Here is a 22,537-nt window from a genome sequence, read left to right as displayed (position 1 = left end):
AAAGCGGGCAATCGTTAATGTCGAGGCGTGGATTACCCATACAAGCATATTGCATCAACCATTGATAAACCAATCATCAAACAGTGACTATTTATTTTTCCTCTTTTTTTTTATTAAAGGATTTGAAAGTCATCATTAAACAATTCATCTTCATTGACAAATTCAACCACAGAGGAAGAATTTATTCAAAGCAGTTGTCGCGTTTCATATGAGACGGGCTAAAATTGTTTCAAGATGTGTTATAATAGATCGGATTAAAACAGACAGAATTGATTTGTGCAAATACATTTAGACCATGAAATAAAAACTAAAACAAGGCCTAAAATGTCCATGGTAGAAATCGTACCAGCCCTTATAAAGAACTTTATATAAATACTGTAATTCAATTGTCAGAGTTGTGGTTAAACATTTCAGTGTACTATATTTCATAGTGTAACAGTGGTCCTAAATGATGGCGTGATTTTTTAGAAAATCAGCCAACAGTATTTTACATTTTAAAGAAGGCTTTGAGAGAATAATTTGTTTGTTGAATGGTGAACGACAAAAATTCACCATTAAGTCAAGCAGGTAAAGACAGTTAACGGGTTGCATTGATTAGAATTCTTTCTTTCAAGGGCCAGGTTCACCTCTTATGCCGCCTGGGGAACCTTCAGAGGAGGAAAAACAAGCAGAAGGTAATGTTAGAGGAACTGCTTGCCCACGTGTCAGATGTTCATGTACTGGCTAGCTAGCTATATAGGATATGAAACAATTTAAATTAAAATAACATAAATCGGCAGCTGATCCTTGTTTAAGTCATGAGTGAATCTGTGCAAAAGTGAGATTAGGTCAGAGACCTTAATGACCTGTCTAACATTTTCTATAATATAATTCGCCAAGCCTCATTTCAAAACTAATGCATGCAGGAGCAAATCATTCCAATTACCAATAGGAACAAAGATAATTGTTCACAAGATCACACGTCCTTATTCCTGAACTAGCTCATTCTTCTCGTCCTACAGAGATGTAAGACGTAACCACCTCATTGTACTCTTCCATCTTCGGTTCCATCCTGCCAAGGATGTCCTGCTCTGCCTGGGACAGCCTGGTCCTCTGGATACAAACAAGATAATAACAATTTATATGGGTCATATTTCCTCCCTCAGTATTTATGTATCAGTTCATTAAAATGAAAGGGGCAAAGGATCTGTGGGCATGAAGGGGAATTGGACATATCAATAAGCGTATTGTCCAAAACTCGATAAAGAAATATTCATAATTATTACCTCAGCTTCAATGGCTGCAAGAATTTCATTTGTGCCTGCCAAAACAAACAAGGCTTTTAAAAACATTAGAGGATTCAATAAAATGTGCACGCTAATGTTTTTTCTGAAGTGAAAGCAGGCCTTTGACCACATCCCTCTTCATCACCTGATGCTGCCTTTTCGTTGGGCCTCTCCCTCCAGGGCAAGAGGGACATGATTGTGACATCGGAGCAGCTGACCAGACGGTTACTACCGCTGAGGAGGCTGAAGGCGTCCCGGGGTACGCTGGAGATGCCCGTGTTGTCGCAGATGATCCTGGCCAGGGAGGCAGTGCGCAGCACATTCCTCTGGCTGGGGCTGAACACACCCGAATTCTCGTACCACAACCTGTCCAGGGCAAACACAACTCAATGTTGTTCTTGAGATGGATCGTGCCTGGGTATTGAAGTGGGCCTCCATGATTTCCACATACCGACCCCTACCTCGCTGCCTGCTCCTCAATCACCTTCATCTTAACTCAAACTTGCATTTTCAATCATACTCCAAAGTTGATCTAGATCAAACCGGGTCGCCCTTCTTTCGGTTTTGCACCCTAGCGTCAATCCAGTCAGTAAATGTCAGCATGCGTACCTGTCTCCCTGGCGGATGTTCTTGAACTGGTTGGCGATGAGGCAGGAGAACAGAGGGCCCACACGGCCGCCCTGGACAAAGGGTTCTGCCACGCCTCCCAGCCACACGTCGATGTTGCTTGGTGTTCCATACAGCTGCAGGAGCCTGGTCGCCAGGTCTGCGTTGTTAAGGACCCGAGCCAGCTCTGCCTGGTTGCCGGGCTGGGACAGCCCACAAAACCTACGCCACGCGTTGTAGCCTAGCGTGTTGAGTAAAAGAGGTGGATTTCCATCAGATCGCATGGCCTTTGCAGCGTCATAAATTGAATAAAGGTAAGCTGAATCAAGTGAGCAAAGAAGCAGCAGACGAGAGGAGGAGAGGCTTTTAGGTACCAGGGATGGCGTGGTCCCGGCCTCTCTGCAGGTTGAGTGACCCAAGGTCCAGAGCCAGGTGCATGACAAACTGGAAGAGCCTCTCCCGCAGCGCGTCCACCAGCACGGGTTTCTTAGCGTTCAGTTTGGCAGGACGGCTCGCAAGACCTCGGATCAGGGGGTCGATTCCGCCTATAGCAAACCAACAACAATGTGGAGAAAACTACAATGTTCTAAATTCATGTTTCTTGCAAGCACTTTGTGTCCTCTCCGCTCACCTTCGAATACGATCCTCCAGGGGGTGAAGAAGGCCTTGAAGAGCGGCACGTTGGGGATGCGGGCGTTCTCCCGGTAGTTTTGGTCCAGGCGAGCTAGGAAGGGCTGGATGGCGAGGTGGGCAAAGCGGTAGGCGGCGGTGGCAAACACATTGGCGATGCTGGGGTCCACGTTGGGGTCGTAGCCTGGGTAGCGGCCCAGCTTTCTGGACATGGCCTCGTCACCCACGATGTGGGGCAGGTAGTCCCTGAAAACAAACACCTGAGGAGGAGGAAGTACACGTATTAACGAGGAGGTACGCTTGCTGAGGAGGAGGAGGAGAAACTCTTCTTGACGAGTAGGTGGATGAGGATGAGGGACGAAAGGTGGAGGAGTTGCAACCTATTCTGAGTACGAAGAGGGTGAGGAGGAGGAGGAGGAGGAGGAGTAGGAGGAGAAGATGTGGTACGGTCAATAGAGGATGTATCGGGGTAAAGTGAGAGAAGAAGATATGAATAAAGAGGTGCAGGGGTGGGGCTTACCTGAGTGTACGCGCCCATGATTTTACGAGCCTCTTGGTAGAGCGTTTCACCGCCCCACTGCGGGTTTAGCTTTTTGAGTTCACGCGCCAGACGGTTGTGTTCTCGCATGAACAGGGTGTGGAGGGAAGTCAGGGCAATGTTCTCATCAACACGAACGTCACCTGGAAACCGACACAAGCCGTACACAATCGTATTGGCACACTAGTCGGGAGTCTGAAAACGGTTTGCTAGCTCTAATATAGAGATAGAAACAAGATGGACAGACAGTTGATAGAGTGAGAGGTATGTAGAGATATATAGAGAGATATATAAAGAGTTAGAAATAGAAATAGAGCGGTAAGAAAAATATTTGTATATAAAAATATTTCAATATAAACGACAGAGATAAAGATAGATTTATAGAGATAGAGGTATAAAGAGAGACATATAGTGATGGACATAGAGATATATAGAGTTGCATAAAGATATACATATATATGCCAACCTGCAAGGAAACAGGGCACCTCCTGGGCTTGGCTGTTGTTCGTGACTCTCTGGCGTGTAGCGCACATTTTGGGCAGCAGGGGGCTGAACGGCAGCAGCTCCCTGCCGTTGTCCCTGAACTTGTCGTTGACGCGTAGGAGGCCCGCATCTGTCGTGAGGTTGCGGAGGTCCATCGCCAGCTGCTCCTCCGAGCCGTACACCTGGCCCAGGTCCAGGAACGCCGTCAGGGTGTTGATCTGCTCCCGCTTATCCGCCACGCCGCCAAAATTAAATGCCGAATTACCGGTTCCACAAACGGCCGCTGATCGGAAGACCGGGATGCAGCTGTCCGGGCCAGTTGGCAAACGGGGGTCGCCGCGGGGGATCTGTGTAGAAGAGCGCAGATGACGATGGTGATTGTAAACCACAGCATCACTGTCTAAACATATAGATCGTACTACACAATAAAAGCTCCAACTGGAACCCAATCGGTGACCATACCTGAATGGGGAAGCAGGGCTCGGAGCGCTCGCAGCTCTCGTCACAGTTGAGGCCGTTGCTGAAGGAGCGGATGCTGGGGGAGAAGGGGGTGAAGGTGAGGTCGTGGTCATTCCACTGGCCGAACAGGGTCGTCATGTGGGAATATTCAGTGTCATTGACCACACCATCGTCCGGCGTCGCCAGGATGCGGTTGGACACCTCTCTGACCTATGAGGGACAGACACAATCCGTTGTAGATAGATATGTGAATTTTGCCGCACATGGGTTTTACTGCCGCATGGGCTGACGACGACATCATACCAGAGGGAGAACGAAGTTGTTGAAGCGGCGGTTTCTCTCCCAGCCGTTGGGCAAGGCGACACCGTCGTCGTACTGAGCGGGGAGCCAGCGCTTGAAGGGGGTGTTGGAGGCCCCAAGGCGAGGGCTCATCCTGTTGACAGCATGTTGAAACAGTATTACTTTGAAACTTCCCTCTCTCCCTCCATTGAAGTGTGCCCATGTTGTGGTTGTGGGATGTCTTAAAATCTGTAATGAGTTGACACACTTCAACTGCCTCAACGCCTAGTTTTCACAATCTCTTTTTTATCACTTTTATGTCCATCTATCGTTGGTGGTAATTGCATTTGCATATATTTGAATTGCATTGTTTCAAAATAAAAGTATAACGGGAAACTGTAGACACATGGTCTACACGAAAAGCTGACAGGAATATAACAGTGTAATTGTCGCTCTTACAGGTTGTTGCAGACGCTGGTGGCTGTCCTGTACTTGTCCAGGTTCTGAATGGTGCGGCAGGGCGGATCGCTGACCCTGGCTGCACATCCAGAGATCTTGGAGAGAACCTCTAGGTCTTCACGAGGAAGCAGATCTGGAGAACAGCAGACATAGGTTCAGAAAAAGGTGTGTGTGTGTGCTCGAGTGACTTAGTGCGTAGGTGTTCAGATGAGTGAGTGACCGAGTAAGTGAGTGAGTGTCTTTCAAGTGATTGATTGTGTGAGTGTGTCTGTTTGTGTTTTCAAGTGATTGAGTGTGTTTGTGTGTGTGAGTGTTTTCAAGTGATTGATTGCGTGAGTTTGTCTGCGTGTGGATTTGTTTGAGTGAGCAGGAGAGTGAGAGTGTGCATGCACCAAGCCCATGTGTGTCGATATGCATGTGCGCGTGCATGCATGAGTGTACACATTCAGATCACGTATGAACGCACCCGGAGTCACCGACACCTCTCCGCCACTTTACCTGCCCTCAATAAAACTCCTGCATGCTCACTAACGACAACAACAGAGTAGCGTGCGCCTGACCTGTGGCGTTGAGCGAGCGTTTGTGCACGCGGTGGACGCGGTCGTGCAGCAGGCGCAGTGTCTGGGCCATGTAGTCGGCCGACCGCACGGCCGAGCGGGAGGCTCCACGCGGCTGCTTCATGAGGCGCAGGATGTCCGCCGGAGAGACGACCTCTCGGCGAACCCTGCTCAGACTCCTGGAGGGGAACGGGGGGGGGCATGGTTATGGTACGATGGGACCCAAAGCAGTACTAACGTGATGATTATCATCAAATTAATTAGGTTAAATAGGAAAGTGAAACGGCTACGTAAAGATCATTTTCTCTATCAATCACCGTTTTTGTTGTGTTTATAGTTGAATCATTAGACAAATGGAAAAGTGACTTGAATGCATATATTGGAGGATCCTGTTACAGTATCGTTTTCAGTAAGATGATTGATAAAACTCTCGTTAAGACTAAGACTAAGAATAAGATTCAACAACAACAAACTCACTCATCTCGCGAGTACTTGTAAGCATCATCCACCAGTTTTTTGGCCTCTTCAAAGCATTCCGTAAGATATGGACGACCCAGACCTTCAGGTAAAAGAGCATTAATATAATAAACCATAAGTTAGTCCTTCAGATACAAGAGCATTAATATAATAAACTATAAGAGACCTTCAGATACAAGAGCATTGATAAAATAAACCATAAGATAGACCTTTAGATACAAGATCATTAAGAAAATAAACCATAAGTTTGACCTTCAGATACAAGTATTAGTAAGAAAAAACATAAATTAAGGACAATCCAAACCTTCAGCTACAACAGTTTAATAAAATAGACCAAAATGTATTAAAAACGTCATGTTTTTGGAAGGTAATAGTTTAAACGCTTACTTGATGGGTTTGAATGGGCCTGAATCACGCAGATGCCCAGCATCACAACGCAGAAAAGCTGGTTCATCTATAAGTGAACAAAACATACCAAACATCAGCCATCAACGTTAAGGCTAATGCAAGCCTGATGCACACCGACCCGCTAGGTCCCACATAGGAAAGATGTCCTCTTACCTCTGCAGGGGAAGCTAAAGTACATTGAAAACAATGTGAAGGTGTTGTGAAGACTGTCGCGCTGTCAGCCTACTTATAGTGTGAGTCTTGGGCCTCACCCCCAGGGTTGACGTTGTCAATATATCAGTAAATCCGATAGTTCCTACTTCCTTCTTCTAGCTGAACTAAATTTATAATAACAGCCAATCATCTTTCTTGTGCAACAAAAGCTTTAAGTAGCATCTAACTACTGTCATACTAACTAACTTAATATAAACTAACTTAAAACTTAACCTTTATATTTGTAGCATATCGTTTTTTTTTACAGATTTAAAAAATAACCTTTCCCGTAACAGGAGTTGTCCACACCTAATATTAAACAATGATTGTGGATGTAAAAATGTACTTAAAGGTTAACTATCTGTCCTCTCAGGGTGTGTAGGCCTACGACAAACATTGTATTTCTGGCAATAAGGAAAGAAAATATATTTTTAGGAAATAGTTAGAAGATGAGGTTATGTTATAATATATAGCCTCAAAAACCCTCTAATCCACCATTCCATATCATCGTCAAGGCAACTGATTTCAAGTCTTTAAATACTTAAAATGAGCAACACTCTTATTGAGGACAGTTGACCATTTCTGCTTGACAAGACATTTCATTTTTTTTGTTATGTCGAATATGTTTGCTTTAATGATCTTAAAACATTGGCTGCTGTTTCTCTCCCTCAAGCATGGCAATGTTTGAGAGAGAGCCCCTCAAACATTGCCTTCACAGGAAAGTTGCAATTGTGTATCCTAATCACAGTTCCCCTTCACTGAGTCAAACTGTGTAGAAATAGTAAAGACTATTTTGTGTAACTCTTTTAGGTAACTCAATGACTAGACAGTCTATGGCCCTCAAGCCTGTGAGATGCTTAGTATTGGACAGTCTGGCACCAGAAGCAATCAGAACTACTAACTCTACAACTAATCAAATAACAAAATACAAATATTTGGTCAGGTAGTGACCTAAAATATTGCTTGAGACGTGAGGCCTTCTTTACCCCTTTCTGGAAAAAAACAGTCATGGGTGATTGGTTGCAAAACCTAAAACCTACACTTTAATACAGACACAATATGGAACTACTTGGCTGTTGGAGTCAAGAAATACATACCATAACGGATCCTGATCCCTTACAGCAGCAAGCTTTATCACTTGCATGGATGTAAAAATGTGCAAGTGATAAATAAATCCCCGCACCTTTATCTGAGGTGCGGGGATTTAAGAAGACAATACACAAATACACCTTTCAGGCTCATATATTGCAATATGTTCTGGGCCTGAACCTACAACCACAGTAAAACATATAATTTGCTAGGATGTCACATTTTTCAACCATTTGAAACACATCAACACACCTTCAGTATTTTACTAAATGATCGAGATGACTCACATCTCCGACTCACAGTCTACCACACTGTTATAACTACTTAAACCATTTTTAGACCTCACTCGTAGCCCTTTTGCTCCACTTGCCTCAGTCCTGCTAACTGGTTGCATAACTTCCTTCCACTAATAAAAAGATAAGTTGTTTTTGCATTCTTCATGTGCGACACAAGTTTAGTTTTTATTGATGGAGCTGATGCCTTGATCTGCCTCAAATAAATGATTGAACTGCTTTTGGGTTTGAATTTCATACACCCCTGACAGTAGTTTGCTAAGTCATACAACAATAATTACCTCCCACAATGTGTCACAACCAATAATAACATTATAACTTACAAATTTATATTAATAATGGCACCGTTATGACAATTTCCTTGTAAAATGGTTTTACATTTTCTAGGAAACTACCTACACATTGATTAAAAACATCTTAATATTGAGTAAATTCAGTGCTTGTATATGTATAACTGCAACAATATAAGTTAAAGAATAAGAGCCAAAAACTACAATGTTATAACTAAACCATTGTAAGAGCTCATATGTGGCACTGTTCCTCAACAAACCTCTTACCTGCATGCTAACACTTGCTGGTTGTATGACTTCCTTCCCCTAATAAAAAGTTAAGTTGATGCATCAAAAGAAAATATATAGGCTAGCTCTGCTAGTTTTCTGAGTTTTATTATAATGAAATTAACATATTATCTCAATGTGTCCAATGTAGTCAATAATGTCTTCGTAAATATTTCCTTATTAACAACAACATACATTACATTAGGCAATGTGGTCATAACAGAGCTGTGCTCCATTTGTTGAGGTTACCTTTTGACAATACATATAATATTATGTTAAAGTTGAAGATATTGCTTTCCTAATCACCTTCTCCGCTCCTTTCAAAGGGCTGCTTGGGCCTACTGCACATTTTTGCTTTAATATGTACCGAACAAAATACGTTTTTCAGATATATTAAATTATAATATATATTGGGCTTTATCAGCATATTGTATCGTTGTGCAGATGGACAGCCTCCTCTGTCCAACTGTCCATCCTCTATCCATCCTTCACACCAGACTGGCTGCCCTCCATGTATAAGAATCAGTGGTTTGCGATGCTCCACACAGGGAAAATGACATCGGGTAAGTCAAATCCTGATGGACAAAGCAAGACGGTCTTTATATATCACTTTTGTATTAAAGGAAAACCTCTCTGGAGAAATATCTAGAATGAATTCAAACATTATAATGTTAGCTATTTGCTTAACTCTTACACTTTATTTGTATAGCAACCTACAAAAATACAGCTAAATAAGTACAGAGTAATTATTATATGTGGGTAAATACCGCTAAATAAATAAATAGTGTTTATTTCATATGTGGATAATTTCAAGAAAACTGAACTGAGTAGCATAAGCCAATAAGCTTCCTGTACTGCAGCAATGTTAGCCAATCAAAGACCACTTTGTTGGGGAGTGTAAGAGAACACGAGGAGTTTGAAAAAGGCATTGATAGGCATTGAATGAGTGGAGCAGGAGTCTGTAGCTCTACGTGCGCATCCAATATCTTTTAACTATCCGTTGACGCAACGGAAATGGACGGAGATAAGATTTGAAAAGGTTTGGAAGTTTATTTGCAACACTATTTACATGGTTAGTAGTAGTGTTGGGAAAGTTACTTAAGAAAAAGTAATTAGTTACAGTTACTAGTTACTTCTCCCAAGTAGTAGTTACTCAGTTACAAACTATAAAAGTAGGCCAAAGTATACTACTCCGACTCCGTAACTACGGAGACCACTCGAGCCATCGAAGTTCTCTTCTCTCTGTTGGGATGTTGGATACGCAATGCCATTCGCCGCCAAATCTTATATGACTACTAACCATGTAAATAGTGTTGTAAATGAACTCCAAAAGCTTTTCAAATCTTATTTGGTGTTTTATTGGTCCTTAATGTGTAAAGTAAACAAGGTATAAAGTAAATAAGGTGCAAAATCAAACCGGGAAGCGAAATTACGAATCCTAGAATGGGCACGCCAATATCCTGAAAGGACACGCCCGCCTCTATTTCTGATTGGTCAGTTACACACATCACCCCTATCTTTGATTTGACTGTCAATTGATTCGACTACCGTGCTTTTACTCGCTTGATATTACCTGTTATGGTTAGGGTTAGGGGTTAGGGTTATTTTGTGACACTCTCGAATGCTCACAGCGAGGGTAACGTAGAGTTCTTAAGCATCCAGTTGAGTTGCATGCAACCCGGCCAATCACAGACAGAGTAGGGCGGGTCTTGGCGTGACCATAGTAGGATTCGTAAATTCCAACCTGGTCTCACAGGAATCCATGAAATGACCACGGACCGTGGAATCCTCACGGAAACGCCAATTTCCGTGATATGGTTACGGATTTTGCTCCAATGCAAGTTAATACTCATATTCCGTGGCACACACAGATCCCTGTCGCAACGACCGAGTCGGCCATGGGCGCTTAATTTAAAGTTAATGACACCGTGGCACACACACACAGATCCCCGTTTCAATGGCCGAGTCAACCTGGTCTCACAGGGATACGTGAAATGACTATATATATATACAGTGATGCCAGTAACGCGTTACTTAGTAACGCGTTACTGGCCTCAGACCACTTTTTTCAGTAACGAGTAATCCGTTACTATATCCAAACCATTAATCAGATTAAAGTCAGTCCCTCCAGAAAAACGCGATTATGTGATCGCATAATTCAACGCATAATCAGCCAAAGTCCGCATATTCATGCAGGGGTTGCATTTTTTCAAATATGCCGCACTTTCACTGCATAAATTGCAGATTTCCGCGCAAAATATGTGGGGCTTGCATGATTTCATAATCCCTGCATTTTCGTTGCAAAAAAGTCACACATATCTTAGCAGAAAGTTGAAAAATGTTGCGTTTACTTCACACTAGTGTTGACTCGTTTGCGAACGAATCAGTTCGAATGAACGAATCGTTAAGACGAACGAACTGAACTGGTTCCTCTCTCTCGTTTGCCTTGTTCGTCTCGTTCGCCTCGTTCGCCTCGTTCGTTCTCAGACTCGACTCCTCCCAGACCCACTAGTCGCTGACTCGCTGACAGTTCGTTCACTCACTGTGTGAGTGGTGAGGAGGGACCGACTGAGAGACGTCACAACTCACGAGAGCCAGCCAATCGTATGCTGTTCTACGACTGAGTCTAGGACGCTCATGTTGAATTTTAGTCAATGAGAGACAGAAATCAACAGGTTTAATTGGGAAAAAACAAATGGACTTAGTGAGCGAGCTATCTATTATTCACATTGGCCATCTGTTGCATGGACGTATTTAAAGGATGCATTGTACATATTTATAATTCGAAATTCGTCCCAGCCTTTATACCACATTTTTCACAACCTACCAGCTCTCGTTGTGAAGACTACTCACCGTACAATTCGTTTCAATGGAAATCGCGACAGTATACTTTCAACATAAAGTGTACATATTTATCATTTGAAATTCATCCCAGCCTTTATACCAGAAACTCTAGAGTCTATAGTGTAGCGACCCTGGGACATTTAAAGAGTTTGTGTGTTATGTGTTGCATTGTATTTCGTTGTCCGTTATGCCAGTTGTTCTCTGTGCATGCATTGGATGTTCTTCTTGTCAATCAGTGTGGGGGGCGAATCATCCTTGGGGGCCTTGGGAGAACAGGAGGGTGGGGGCTTGCACGTTGAAGGGACCGGGTTGGGGGGTTGCCCGGGTAACCGGTTGTTGTTAGTGTGGCTTTTTGCCATTGGTTACGGGTTTTCAGTGACCTGGTTTGTCACCGGCGAGGTCATTACAATAGCGTATAACTGCGTTGTCTGATGACAGTGTAATGCATTTTTCACAATTAACCAGCTCTCGTTTTGAAGGCAGTGTTAATTTTGGCAGCTAGATTTAGTCTTTGGCTGCACAGGGTTCTGTTTATGGGAGCCTAAAACACCCGGGACACCCACCATCATTGCTAAATCAAGTCTATTATTTTGCTGATATGTTAAACATCCAATAATCAACTACACCCCCCATCCCGCTGCGTTTGGTTAAAGTTGTAATGTTGACGTATGAGAATGAGAACAAGGGAGGCGCTGAGTCTGAGCCGTTCATTCCATGATTCTACCGGAAACTCGACTGAACCGGAAACTCGACTGAACGAACTAACGAACGAGGGGCTGAGTCTGACTGACTCAGAGAACCGTGTATGATTCGATTCACCGCTACCGGAAACTCGACTGAACGAACGAACGAACGATTCGTGAACGACTCCTCTTGGCGAACTGAATGACGCGAACTGGTTCGCGGAAACAAATCACTAAATCCAACCCTACTTCACACAAGAGCAACCATTTCCCCCTGTTGCCATGGGAATGTTATGAAGTGACGTAATTACGCGACGTGAACGTCATCGACGTGAACGTCATCGAAAAGCTGCATTTTTCGCAAGTTCCCGCAATTTTTCGCAAGTTCCCGCAATTTCATCGCATAAAATTGCATAAATATGCTGCATAATTCATCGCATCTTTTAAGAAAACGTGCCGCATAATCAAGGATTTTTGGCCGCAACAATCACAAAAAACGCCGCATTTTTCTGGAGGGACTGTAAAGTTACTCATCAAAGTCACTGTGTGTTACTATTTTTTTACCAGGTCACCAATTTGCGTTGAGAGCAATGGATTGGTGTCTGTGTGTCTGTGTGTCTGTCTGTGTGTCTGTCTGTCTGTCTGTCTGTCTGTCTGTCTGTCTGTCTGTCTGTCTGCCTGTTTGTTTGAGAGTGCATGTGCGTGTGCGTGTGAAGCGTAAGTCTCCAAAGACTTCAATCTATCAGAGGCGAGTGTCGACCTTGAAACTCCAGAGACCGCACCACCAGTTATTAGCGGCGGGATTAGTCGCGCGGTGCTGCATGCTTGTGTGTGTGTGTGGGTGTGTGTGTGTGTGTGTTGCGCTGGAGTGACGGCAGCAGAGAGAGCGCGTGGTAGCCTCTACGTCTGGGCACGGGGCAGCATAATCATTGGCCCACTTAAAAAATAAAAAATAAACTTATTTTTAATTTTTATTTTATTATTATTAAAAAAAATCACAGCACTATGCGGCAGCATAGTCATTACTACCGATTTTTTTTTCACTTTATTCTGTTTTGGGCATTTCCTCCCAGTGCAAATATGTTTAAATTAGTTACAGAAACCAGTGTTCTGAAATGGGATCAATTAATAGTTTTTAAACCTATGTTGGGAGTTATAGAGAAGAAAATATTTAAAATATTGTTGCTAGTGGCCTTTATGCATTGCCTTCACATCGTTTTGCAAAGCTGTACATGTCTTAAAGATATTGATGTGGATGATTCCAACATTCTCATATATTCTTGTTTTTTACATTTCTCACAGTGCAAATATGTTTTTGAATGAGTTTCGGAAAATGGTGTCCTAAGATTGGACATATGTAATTATAATTTGTAAGCCCATGTTGCAAATATAACAACCAAAAAAACATTTAAAATGTTGATGCATGATTGTGGACTATATGGAAATAGTACAATTCCAGGTCTTCTGGAAATGTTTTTGGTCGCTGTGTCATAATTCAGCTTAATTTTTAATATATTTTTGCTTAAGGCACACTCATTAACAAGAAAATGTAAAACTGGCACTGCAAGTTGAAAAGGTTGCTGACCCCTGCTCTACGTTATCGCCAGAGAACTAAACCCATGGGGAGGTCCGAGCAGCTCGAGCACTAGGACGCGCTGTTTACGTCACGCACGTGGAGTTGCGTCCGGTGATCGCCCCGTAAAGCGCGCGGTGATATTTTGTCTACGCATTAAAAGTTGGCGGAAGCGGTTGAAAGCCGTTTGTCAGTGTGTGCACCCAGGGCCGTTGCACCAAATTCTGGGCCCTGTATACAAGAGGTGGGGGGGGGGGGGGGTTGGATGAACAATTGTTGCCGAGGGGGGGGTGGAAGAACAATTGTTGGGGGGGGGCAGGGGTTAGTATTGGCAAAACCGGTTGTATTTTTTTTTTTGAGGCGGCAGGGGGTGTTGTCGCAGCTAAATGTAACTAATAAAGTAACATAGTTATAGTTGTAATCCTACTTAGTTACTTTTTAAAATCAAGTACTCAGTAATGTAACTAAGATACTATTTTAAGGAGTAACTAGTATTCAGTAATCAGATTACTTTTTCAAGGTAACTGTGGCAACACTGTATATATATATATATATATATATATGAGGTGAGGTCATGGGGAAACTTGATCAGCTGTTTCATAGTATTTTTCTCGTGGCATTCAACATCTGGTTTTGATCAATAGTGTTTTGTTGGTGTATATAAAGAAGTTTTGGGATTTTGATGAATGTTAAATTGATTACCCATGCAAGCATATTGCATCAACCATTGATTAACCAATCATCAAACAGTGAATATTTATTTAACTCTTTGTTTTTATTAAAGGGTTTGAAGGTTATTACTAAACACTTCATCTTGATTGAACAATTTCAACCACAGAGGAAGAATTTATTCAAAGCAGTTGTTCGTTTCATCTGAGACGGGTTACATTTTTTTCAAGATGTGTTATAATAGATCGGATTAAAACTGAGTAACAGACAGAATTGATTAGTGCAAATACATTTATTCAATCAAATAAAAACAAAAAAAAAGGCCTAAAATGTCCATGGTAAAAGTCATACCAGCCCTGAAAGTACTTTATGTAAATACTGTAATTCCATTGTCAGAGTTGTGGTTTAACATTTCAGTGTACTATAGTTCATAGTGTAACAGTGGTCCTAAATGATGGCGTGATTTTTATAAATCAGCCAACAGTATTTTACATTTTAAAGAAGAAAGAAAAACAGCTTTGAGAAAATAATTGGTTTGTTGAATGATGAACGACAATAATTCCCCATTAAGTCAAGGAGGTAAAGACAGTAAACGGGTTGCATTGATTAGAGTTCTTTCTTTCAAGGGCAAGGTTCACCTCTTATGGCCAGGGAAGCTTCAGAGGAGAAAAATACAAGGAGAAGGTAATGTTAGAGGAACAGCTTGATCACGTGTCAGTTCTGAGTACTGTCTGCAATGTCTGTATTGTTTTAAAGCTATGCAAGGCACTTATAGGATTTAAAACAATTTTAACTAGACCTTAATAATCTGTCCTAACATTTTCTATGATATAATTTGCATTGCCTCATTTCACAGCTAATGCATGCAGCACAAAATCATTCCAATTACCAATAGGAACACAGATAATTGTTCACAAGATCACACGTCCTTATTCCTGAACTAGCTCATCCTTATTGTCCTACAGAGATGTGAGACGTAACCACCTCATTGTCCTCTTCCATCTTCGGCTCCATCCTGCCAAGGATGTCCTGCTCTGCCTGGGACAGCCTGGTCCTCTGCATACAAACAAGATAATAACAATTTATATGAGTCATATTTCCTCCCTTCAATACATACATATCAGTTCATTAAAAAGAAAGGTGGGAAGGATCTGTGGGCAAGTATGGGAATTGAAAATATGAATAATTTCATATGTTATGAATATATACATATGAATATATTGTCCAAAACTGGATATAAAAACTACATTAATAATAATTACCTCAGCTGCAATGGCTGCAAGAATTGGATTGGTGCCTGCAAAAACAATCAAGATTAAATAAAATGTGCAAGCTATTGGTTTTTCTAAAGTAGAATTGAGTCTTTGACCACATTCCCATTCCTCACCTGACCCCGCCTCATCAGGGCCCTCTCTGGGCCTCTCCCTCCAGGGATAGAGGCTCATGCGGGGGATGCTGGAGCAGCTGACCAGGCTGTTTTCAGCGTTGACGAGTCTGAAGGGGTCCTTGGGGACCATGGAGATGCCCGTGTTGTCGCAGATGATCCTGGCCAGGTTGGCAGTGCTCAGTGCCTTCATCTGGTACGGGGTGAACACGCCTATATTTTCGTACCACAACCTGTCAACGGCAATCAACTAAAGGTTAATGAGATGGACCATGCCTGGCCTAGTAAAGTGGGGCTACGGGGTTGGGTCGGGGAGGGGGTCCACATACAAACACCTTCCCCCCTACATTAATTACTAATTAATTATTACCCCTACTCAACCCAAACTTGCGTCATCAATCATCTTCCATAGTTGATCTACATCCAACCGGGTCGGCCTTCTTTCTGTTTCGCACCCCAATGTCAGTCAGTCAGTCCGAGGATGTCAGCATGCGTACCTGTCTCCCTGGCGGATGTTCTTGAACTGGTTGGCGATGAGGCAGGAGAACAGAGGGCCCACGCGGCCTCCCTTGACAAAGGGTTCTGCCACACCTCCCATCCACACGTCGATGTTGCTGGGTGTTCCATACAGCTGCAGGAGCCTGTTCGCCAGGCCTGTGTTGTTCAGAACCTCAGCAAGCTCGGCCTCGTTGCTGGGCTGGGACAGCCCACAGTACCTACGCCACATGTTGTAACCTAACGTGTTGGGTAAAGAGGTGGATTTTCTTCAGATCGTGAAGCATTTGCAGCGTCATTTACACAAAACCAATCAAAAAGAAGAGAAGAAGAAAGTCTGAGGAGCTGAGAACCCTGACCAGGTAGGTCTAGCCTATTCTTGGTTTCAAAGTGGACAATAATAGGTTGCTTCGGTAGTTTAGTGTGTAAGCAACCGGTTTACATACTAATGGTTAAATTAAAGGGAATTAAATCAAGCGAGCAAAGAGGAAGCAGGCAAGGGAGGAGAGGCTTTTAGGGGATAAGTACGAGGGATGGCGTGGTCCCGGCCCCTCTGCATGTTGAGCGACCCCAGGTCCAGAGCCAGGTGCTCGACAAACTGGAAGAGCCTCTCCCGCACCGCGTCCACCAGCATGTTGTCCTGAGTGCCCAGTTTGGCAGGATTGCCCACCAGACCACGGATCAGGGGGTCGATCCCGCCTGTAACAAACCAATAGCAACAATGTGAAGAAAGATATCTTGTTTGAAATTCATGTTCCTTGCAAGCACTTTGTGTCCTCTCCGCTCACCTTCGAATATGACCCTCCAGGGGCTGAAGAAGGCCTTGAAGAGCGGCACGTTGGGGATGCTGGCGTTCTCCTGATAGTTTTCGTCCAGGCGAGTTAGCATGGGCTGGATGGCCAGATGGGCGAAGCGGTAGGCGGCGGTGGAGAACACGTTGGCGATCCTGGGGTCCACGTTGGGGTCGTAGCCTGGGTAGCGGCCCAGCTTTCTGGACATGGCCTCGTCACCCACGATGTGAGGCAGGTAGTCCCTGAAAACAAACACCTGGGGAGGGACACAGGTTGAGGAGGAGGAAGAAGAGGTAAACGTATTTAGGAGGAGGATAAGGAGGAGAAACTCGTGTTGAGAAGGAGGTGGAGCATGGACAAGAGGAGTAGGAGGGAGAGGGAGAAAGACACATGTTGAGGAGAAAGAGGAGGAGGTGAGGAGAAGGGTACGATCAGTAGTGGATGTATCCAAGATGTCAGCATGAGTGAGAGTAGAGGAGATGGATAAAGAGGTGCAAGGGTGGGGCTTACTTGATTGAGCGCGCCCATGATTTTACGAGCCTCTTGGTAGAGGGTCTCACTGTCCCACTGCGGGTTTAGCATCTTGAGTTTACGCGCCAGACGGTTGTGTTCTCGCAGGAACAGGGTGTGGAGGGAAGTCAGGGCAATGTTCTCATCGACACGAACATCACCTGGAAACATGACAAAAGCCGTTTGAATCGTAACTTGTCGCGAGTCTGCAAACAGTTTGCTAGCTATGATCGAGAGATAGAATAGAGAGATAGAAACCGACAAACAGACGATTAATTCTGAGTGTTAGAGATATATAGAGATAGATAGAAATCGATATGAATGAAGTCAAGTTTTTTTCAAAATTTTCACTGTACAGCAAAATAAATGCTGACGGACATTGTGGGTCCCAATGGCAAAAATGTTCAGCATTCATAATAAGGCATGAATGCTAAGTTTTAGAATCTTTCATCCATCTGGGCGGGCAAGCTGCATGTGTTTCTCAAACCGGAAGTTACGATATTTTGGTACCAAACCTTTTCCACAATCTTTTTCCACAGGTATCCACAGAGACTCTGTGAATACCCAATAAAGTGATAGATATAGAAATATATAGATTTATAGAGATGTTTAAGATATACATATACAGTATGCGCCAACCTCCAATGAAACAGGGCACCTCCTGGGCATTCCTGTCGTTTGTGACCCTTCGGCGTGTAGCGCACATGTTAACATTCAGAGGGTTGAATGGCAGCAGCTCCCGGCCATTGTCCTTGTACTTGTCGTTGACACGCAGGAGGCCCGCATCGCTTGTGAGGTTGCGGAGGTTCATTGCCAGCTTCTCCTCCGAGCCGTACACCTGGCCCAGGTCCAGGAACGCCGTCAGAGTGTTGATCTGCTCCCGCTTGTTCTCCACAGAGCCAAAATTGTAACCCGAATATCCAGTTCCACACACGGGCGCAGATCTGAAGACCGGGATGCAGCTGTCTGCGCCAGTTGGCAAACGGGGGTCGCCGGGGGGGATCTGTGTAGAAGAGCGCAGATGACGATGGTGATTGTCGACTGCAGCGTCACTGTCTATACATATACATGTAGGTCGAACTACACAATAAAAGCTCCAACTGGAACTCAGTCGGTGACCATACCTGAATGGGGAAGCAGGGCTCGGAGCGCTCACAGCTCTCGTCACAGTTGAGGCCATTGCTGAAGGAGCGGAGGCTTGGGGAGAAGGGGGTGAAGGTGAGGTCGTGGTCGATCCACTGGCCGAACAGGGTCAAAATGTGGGTGTATTGACTATCGCTGACCAAGCCCTCGTCCGTCGATGCCAGGATGCGGTTGGAAACCTCTCTGACCTAAGGAGGACGGACACAATCCATTGTAGATAGACGTGTGTATTTGCCACACGTGGGTTTTATGTCATGCGATGCTGCCGCATGGGTTGACGATGACATCATACCAGAGGGAGAACGAAGTTGTTGAAGCGGCGGTTTCTCTCCCAGCCGATGGGCAAGTCGACGTCATCGTCATACTGAGCGGGGAGCCACCGCTTGAAGGGGGTGTTGGAGGCCCCCAGGCGAGGGCTCATCCTGTTGACAACATGTTCAAACACTTTTACCTTACGACTTCGAAGCCTCGTTTTCACAATCTCTCAGTAATTTTTTACCATTGCACAAAACAGTGTAACGGTTGCTCTTACAGGTTGTTGCAGACGCTGGTGGCAGTCCTGTACTTGTCCAGGTTCTGAATTGTGCGACAGGGTGGATCGCTGACCCTGGCTGCACATCCAGAGATCTTTGAGAGAATCTCCAGGTCTTCACGAGGGAGCAGATCTGGAGAACAGCAAACATAGGACAATACTTTACAGTACTTGACAATGCTATAAAGCTATACGCACCTATCAGGTCACATGGAATGGTTCCTTGTCAAAACCCTGCACTCTTGACACTGGTGTCCCTCAAGGCTCTGTACTGGGACCCCTTCTGTTCTCCCTATATACCAGATCATTGGGCTCTGTAATCACATCACACAGTTTTTCCTATCACTGCTACGCTAACAACACTTTCACCTCCTCTGACAACACCCTGATTGCAACACTCATCTCAGAATGTCTGGCAGACGTCAGTACTTGGACAACTACCCATCACCTGAAGCTTAACCTCAACAAGACTGAGCTCCTGCTAATGCCAGGGAAAGATTGCCCTCACATGGACCTACTGGTCACTGTAGAGAACATTGCTGTATCACCATCACCAACTGCCAGAAACCCAGTTGTGCTGCACCGCGAACATCACCTCTGTGGCCCGATCATGCAGATTTGCCCTCTACAACATCCACAGGATCCGGCCCTTCCTAACGAGGGAGGCAGCTCAACTCCTGGACCAAGCTCTCTTCATCACGCGCCTTGACTACTGCAACTCGCAACTCGCACACAGGGAGTCCTGGCTGGACTCCCTGCCTGCGCAATTAAACCTTTGCAGCGTATCCAGAACGCTGCAGCACTTGTGTTCAACCAACCAAAATTCTCCCATGTGAACCCCCCTCTTCAGGGACCTCCACTGGCTCCCTTTAGCAGCTTGTATAAGATTCAAGGCGATGGTACTGGCATACAGGCGGTCAATGGAACTGCCCCTGCCTACCTCCGAGTGTTGGTCAAACCACACACCCCAGCTTTAGCACTGCGCTCAACTACTTCAGCTGGACGTCTGGTACTGGCATCGCTAAGAGCTAGTAAAAGCCGATCATTGAAGTCACATCTGTTCTCTGTTTAGGCACTGCAGTGGTGTAACGATCTCCCTGCCGATGTAAGGACCGCAGATTCCCTCAGTAGCTCCCGCAAAAGACTCAAGACTCACCTGTTCAGTGTTCACCTAGAATCTGCATAGCCGGGGTGGCTATGCAGACAGGTCTCAAGTCCCTCCCCTCTTACTTGTTGGGTTAGTGGACACACTTAATGGACGCACTTATTGTATGTCCTATTGAGTTATAGTACTTAGTTATGTAGCATCTTATCATAGCTATCTATGTCAAACACGGGGAATGGGTTAACCTAGCAATTGGTGGTGCTTTGCACTTTTTTCTACGAATACGCTTAGTGTTCCGACATCAATATATTGTTTCACTTTCTTATGACAAATGTACTTATTGTAAGTCACTTTGGATAAAAGCGTCTGCTAAATGCCCTAAATGTAAATGTAAATGTACAGACAATAGCAGACGACAACAACGACAACAACAACAGAGTAGTGTGCGCCTGACCTGTGGCGTTGAGCGAGCGTTTGTGCACGCGGTGCACGCGGTCGTGCAGCAGGCGTAGTGTCTGGGCCATGTAGTCGGCCGAGCGCACGGCCGAGCGGGAGTCTCCACGCGGCTGCTTCATGAGGCGCAGGATGTCCGCCGGAGAGACGACCTCTCGGCGAACCCTGCTCAGACTCCTGGAGGGGAACGGGGGGGGGCATGGTTACCAAAGGGTGGAAAGAAGAGCAGTAATAACATGATGGTCCTCATAATATGAGGAAGATAATCATAAAAATAGGTTATGAAGCGAAAAGGCTCTTATGATTACAAATTAATTTATTAATTATTAAAGTGAAACAGGTATGTAATGGTCATTTTTCCATCAATATTAATTTTTGTTCTGTTTATAATTGAATCATCAGACAAATGGAAAAGTGACTTTAATGCATATGGTGGAAGTATCCTGTTACAGTATAGTTTTTTCTCGTGATTGTTCAATTCTCGTTAAGACAGAATGAGATTCAAAACAACAAACTCACTCATCTCGCGAGTACTTGTAAGCATCATCCACAAGTTTTTTGGCCTCTTCAAAGCATTCCATAAGATATGGACGACCCAGACCTTCAGGTAAAAGAGCATTAATTTAATAAACCATAAGATAGTCCTTCAGATACAAGAGCATTAATATAATAAACCATAAGAGACCTTCAGATACAAGAGCATTGATAAAATAAACCATAAGATAGAACTTCAGATACAAGTGTATTGATAAAACCAGCAATTTTCCCAGTCCCAGAGCTATTCTGAGTCACCAACGCACCGCCTATCCCAATGGCCACCCTTAATAAGCAAATTATGGGTTTTTCTCACTAAATATTATCATATTATTATATTTCATGTCATGTATCAAAAAATGATTGGTCGAGGTTGGAAGCGAACCGGCGACCCAAGGTCCATGTGGCAGACGCTGTATTTTATTGAGGGGTAAATTACACTACATTTCTAGATGGCAATTAATTTTTTAACTACTTTTTGAGCTATCGACACACAATTTATACACACGTGTTCAAGAGGGCGGCATCTATTTAACCCAGTAGTTTCCAAACTCAAAATGAATATTGCTTTTTCGCCTAAATCAGCAATTTTGAATTCTTTCAAATTCCAAATTGTTCTTTTAGTAAGGCATGTCCATCATAGATCAAGTTAGAGGTATACCAAAAGGTATTTTTTACCAGTCAGAGGTCGAGATATGGGCCGTCGAAATAAAAATAATAATTCCCACATAACAGGAGTACACAGATACACTGTGAATACCTAATAAACAAAATCAGTTCTTCAACACAACAGAAAAAAAGAAGAGTTAGGGAAAGGAAAACATCACAATATACCAACATTTTAGAAACATTCACGTTTTTTGAAAGGTAATAATTTAAAGCTTACTTGATGGGTTTGAATTGGCCTGCATTACGCAGATGCCCAGCGTTAGAACGCAGACAAGCTGGTTCATCTATAAGTGAACAAAACATACTGAACATCAGCTATCAACGTTAAGCCTTCCATTGTCTGACCCACGTTAGACAATAATGATGCGCATCCTCTAGGTCCCAAAATAAAAGGAAAAGGAAAGAAGTCCTCTTACCTCTCAGGTGAAGCTAAAATTATAGTGAGAACAATGTGAAGGTGGTTTGAAGACTGTCCCTGTGTCAGCCTATTTATAGAGAGAGTCTTAGGCCACACCCACAGTGTTGATGTTTTCAGGTGAGGTCAATATATCATTAAAACCTTTAGTTCCTACTTCCTTCTTCTAGTTGAACTGGATTAATTTAGGTTTGTCACTCAGCTAATCAACTTTCTTGTCCTACGAAAGCTTTGAGTAGCATCTACTCTTTACTATCATACTAACAAACTATTGTATTGGTAGCATATTTGTTTTACTTCAGATTGGAAAAAAAACGTCCATATACAACCAGAGTTATCCACACCTAATATTAACAGATAACTGTGGATGTTAAAATGTGCTTAAAGGTTAACTATCTGTCCTCTTAGGGTGTGTAGGCCAAATATCGAATTTCTGGCAATAAGG

At 43.8% G+C, this 22,537-nt stretch overlaps 2 protein-coding genes across 4 annotated transcripts; both read right to left on the bottom strand.

Annotated features, from left to right (window-relative positions):
* Positions 1-124: 124 nt before the first annotated feature.
* LOC307074520 (eosinophil peroxidase-like) lies at positions 125-6,350 on the bottom strand. Of its 2 annotated transcripts, XM_079734698.1 has the most exons (16): positions 6,315-6,350; positions 6,141-6,207; positions 5,754-5,835; positions 5,280-5,455; positions 4,720-4,852; positions 4,285-4,414; positions 3,985-4,191; positions 3,506-3,869; positions 3,022-3,182; positions 2,503-2,761; positions 2,246-2,416; positions 1,875-2,112; positions 1,411-1,631; positions 1,266-1,300; positions 1,021-1,092; positions 125-647 (listed from the first exon to the last, which is right to left on the bottom strand). In XM_079734698.1, exons 2-16 carry the CDS (start codon positions 6,205-6,207, stop codon positions 630-632), a joined length of 2,334 nt encoding a protein of 777 aa, XP_079590824.1. In that variant the 5' UTR covers positions 6,315-6,350; the 3' UTR covers positions 125-629. The 2 variants fall into 2 exon arrangements, with proteins under 2 accessions (XP_079590824.1, XP_079590823.1); XM_079734697.1 differs by lacking the exon at positions 125-647 and having other exon boundaries at positions 967-1,092.
* A 7,798-nt stretch (positions 6,351-14,148) lies between these two features.
* On the bottom strand, positions 14,149-22,185 carry LOC307074519 (eosinophil peroxidase-like). 2 transcript variants are annotated; one of them, XM_079734696.1, is made up of 16 exons: positions 22,094-22,185; positions 21,895-21,961; positions 20,994-21,075; positions 20,476-20,651; positions 18,917-19,049; positions 18,677-18,806; positions 18,366-18,572; positions 17,881-18,244; positions 17,242-17,402; positions 16,729-16,987; positions 16,469-16,639; positions 15,943-16,180; positions 15,449-15,678; positions 15,324-15,358; positions 15,046-15,117; positions 14,149-14,717 (listed from the first exon to the last, which is right to left on the bottom strand). In XM_079734696.1, the coding sequence occupies exons 2-16, from the start codon at positions 21,959-21,961 to the stop codon at positions 14,703-14,705; spliced, it is 2,340 nt and encodes a 779-aa protein (XP_079590822.1). In that variant the 5' UTR covers positions 22,094-22,185; the 3' UTR covers positions 14,149-14,702. The 2 variants fall into 2 exon arrangements, with proteins under 2 accessions (XP_079590822.1, XP_079590821.1); XM_079734695.1 differs by lacking the exon at positions 14,149-14,717 and having other exon boundaries at positions 14,998-15,117.
* Between the last annotated feature and the right edge of the window lie 352 nt (positions 22,186-22,537).

This window comes from Pollachius pollachius (assembly GCF_949987615.1).
Source record: "Pollachius pollachius genome assembly, chromosome: 4".
In the NCBI taxonomy this organism is placed as follows: Eukaryota; Metazoa; Chordata; class Actinopteri; order Gadiformes; family Gadidae; genus Pollachius; species Pollachius pollachius.
The sequence above is the reverse complement of the archived record's forward strand: the minus strand, read 5'-3'. Positions and strand labels throughout refer to the sequence as shown.

Coding starts and splice junctions, on each gene's coding strand:
- LOC307074519 (XM_079734695.1), bottom strand. CDS start 21,961: ATGAACCAGCTTGTCTGCGTTCTAACGCTGGGCATCTGCGTAATGCAG. Junction 19,050..20,475: donor ACGCTCGCTCAACGCCACAG/GTCAGGCGCACA, acceptor GCTGTTCTCCAG/ATCTGCTCCCTCGTGAAGAC. Junction 15,118..15,323: donor TTGCAGCCATTGCAGCTGAG/GTAATTATTATT, acceptor GTTTGTATGCAG/AGGACCAGGCTGTCCCAGGC.
- LOC307074520 (XM_079734697.1), bottom strand. CDS start 6,207: ATGAACCAGCTTTTCTGCGTTGTGATGCTGGGCATCTGCGTGATTCAG. Junction 5,836..6,140: donor GGCCCATTCAAACCCATCAA/GTAAGCGTTTAA, acceptor TTTTACCTGAAG/GTCTGGGTCGTCCATATCTT. Junction 1,301..1,410: donor CAACGAAAAGGCAGCATCAG/GTGATGAAGAGG, acceptor TTGTTTTGGCAG/GCACAAATGAAATTCTTGCA.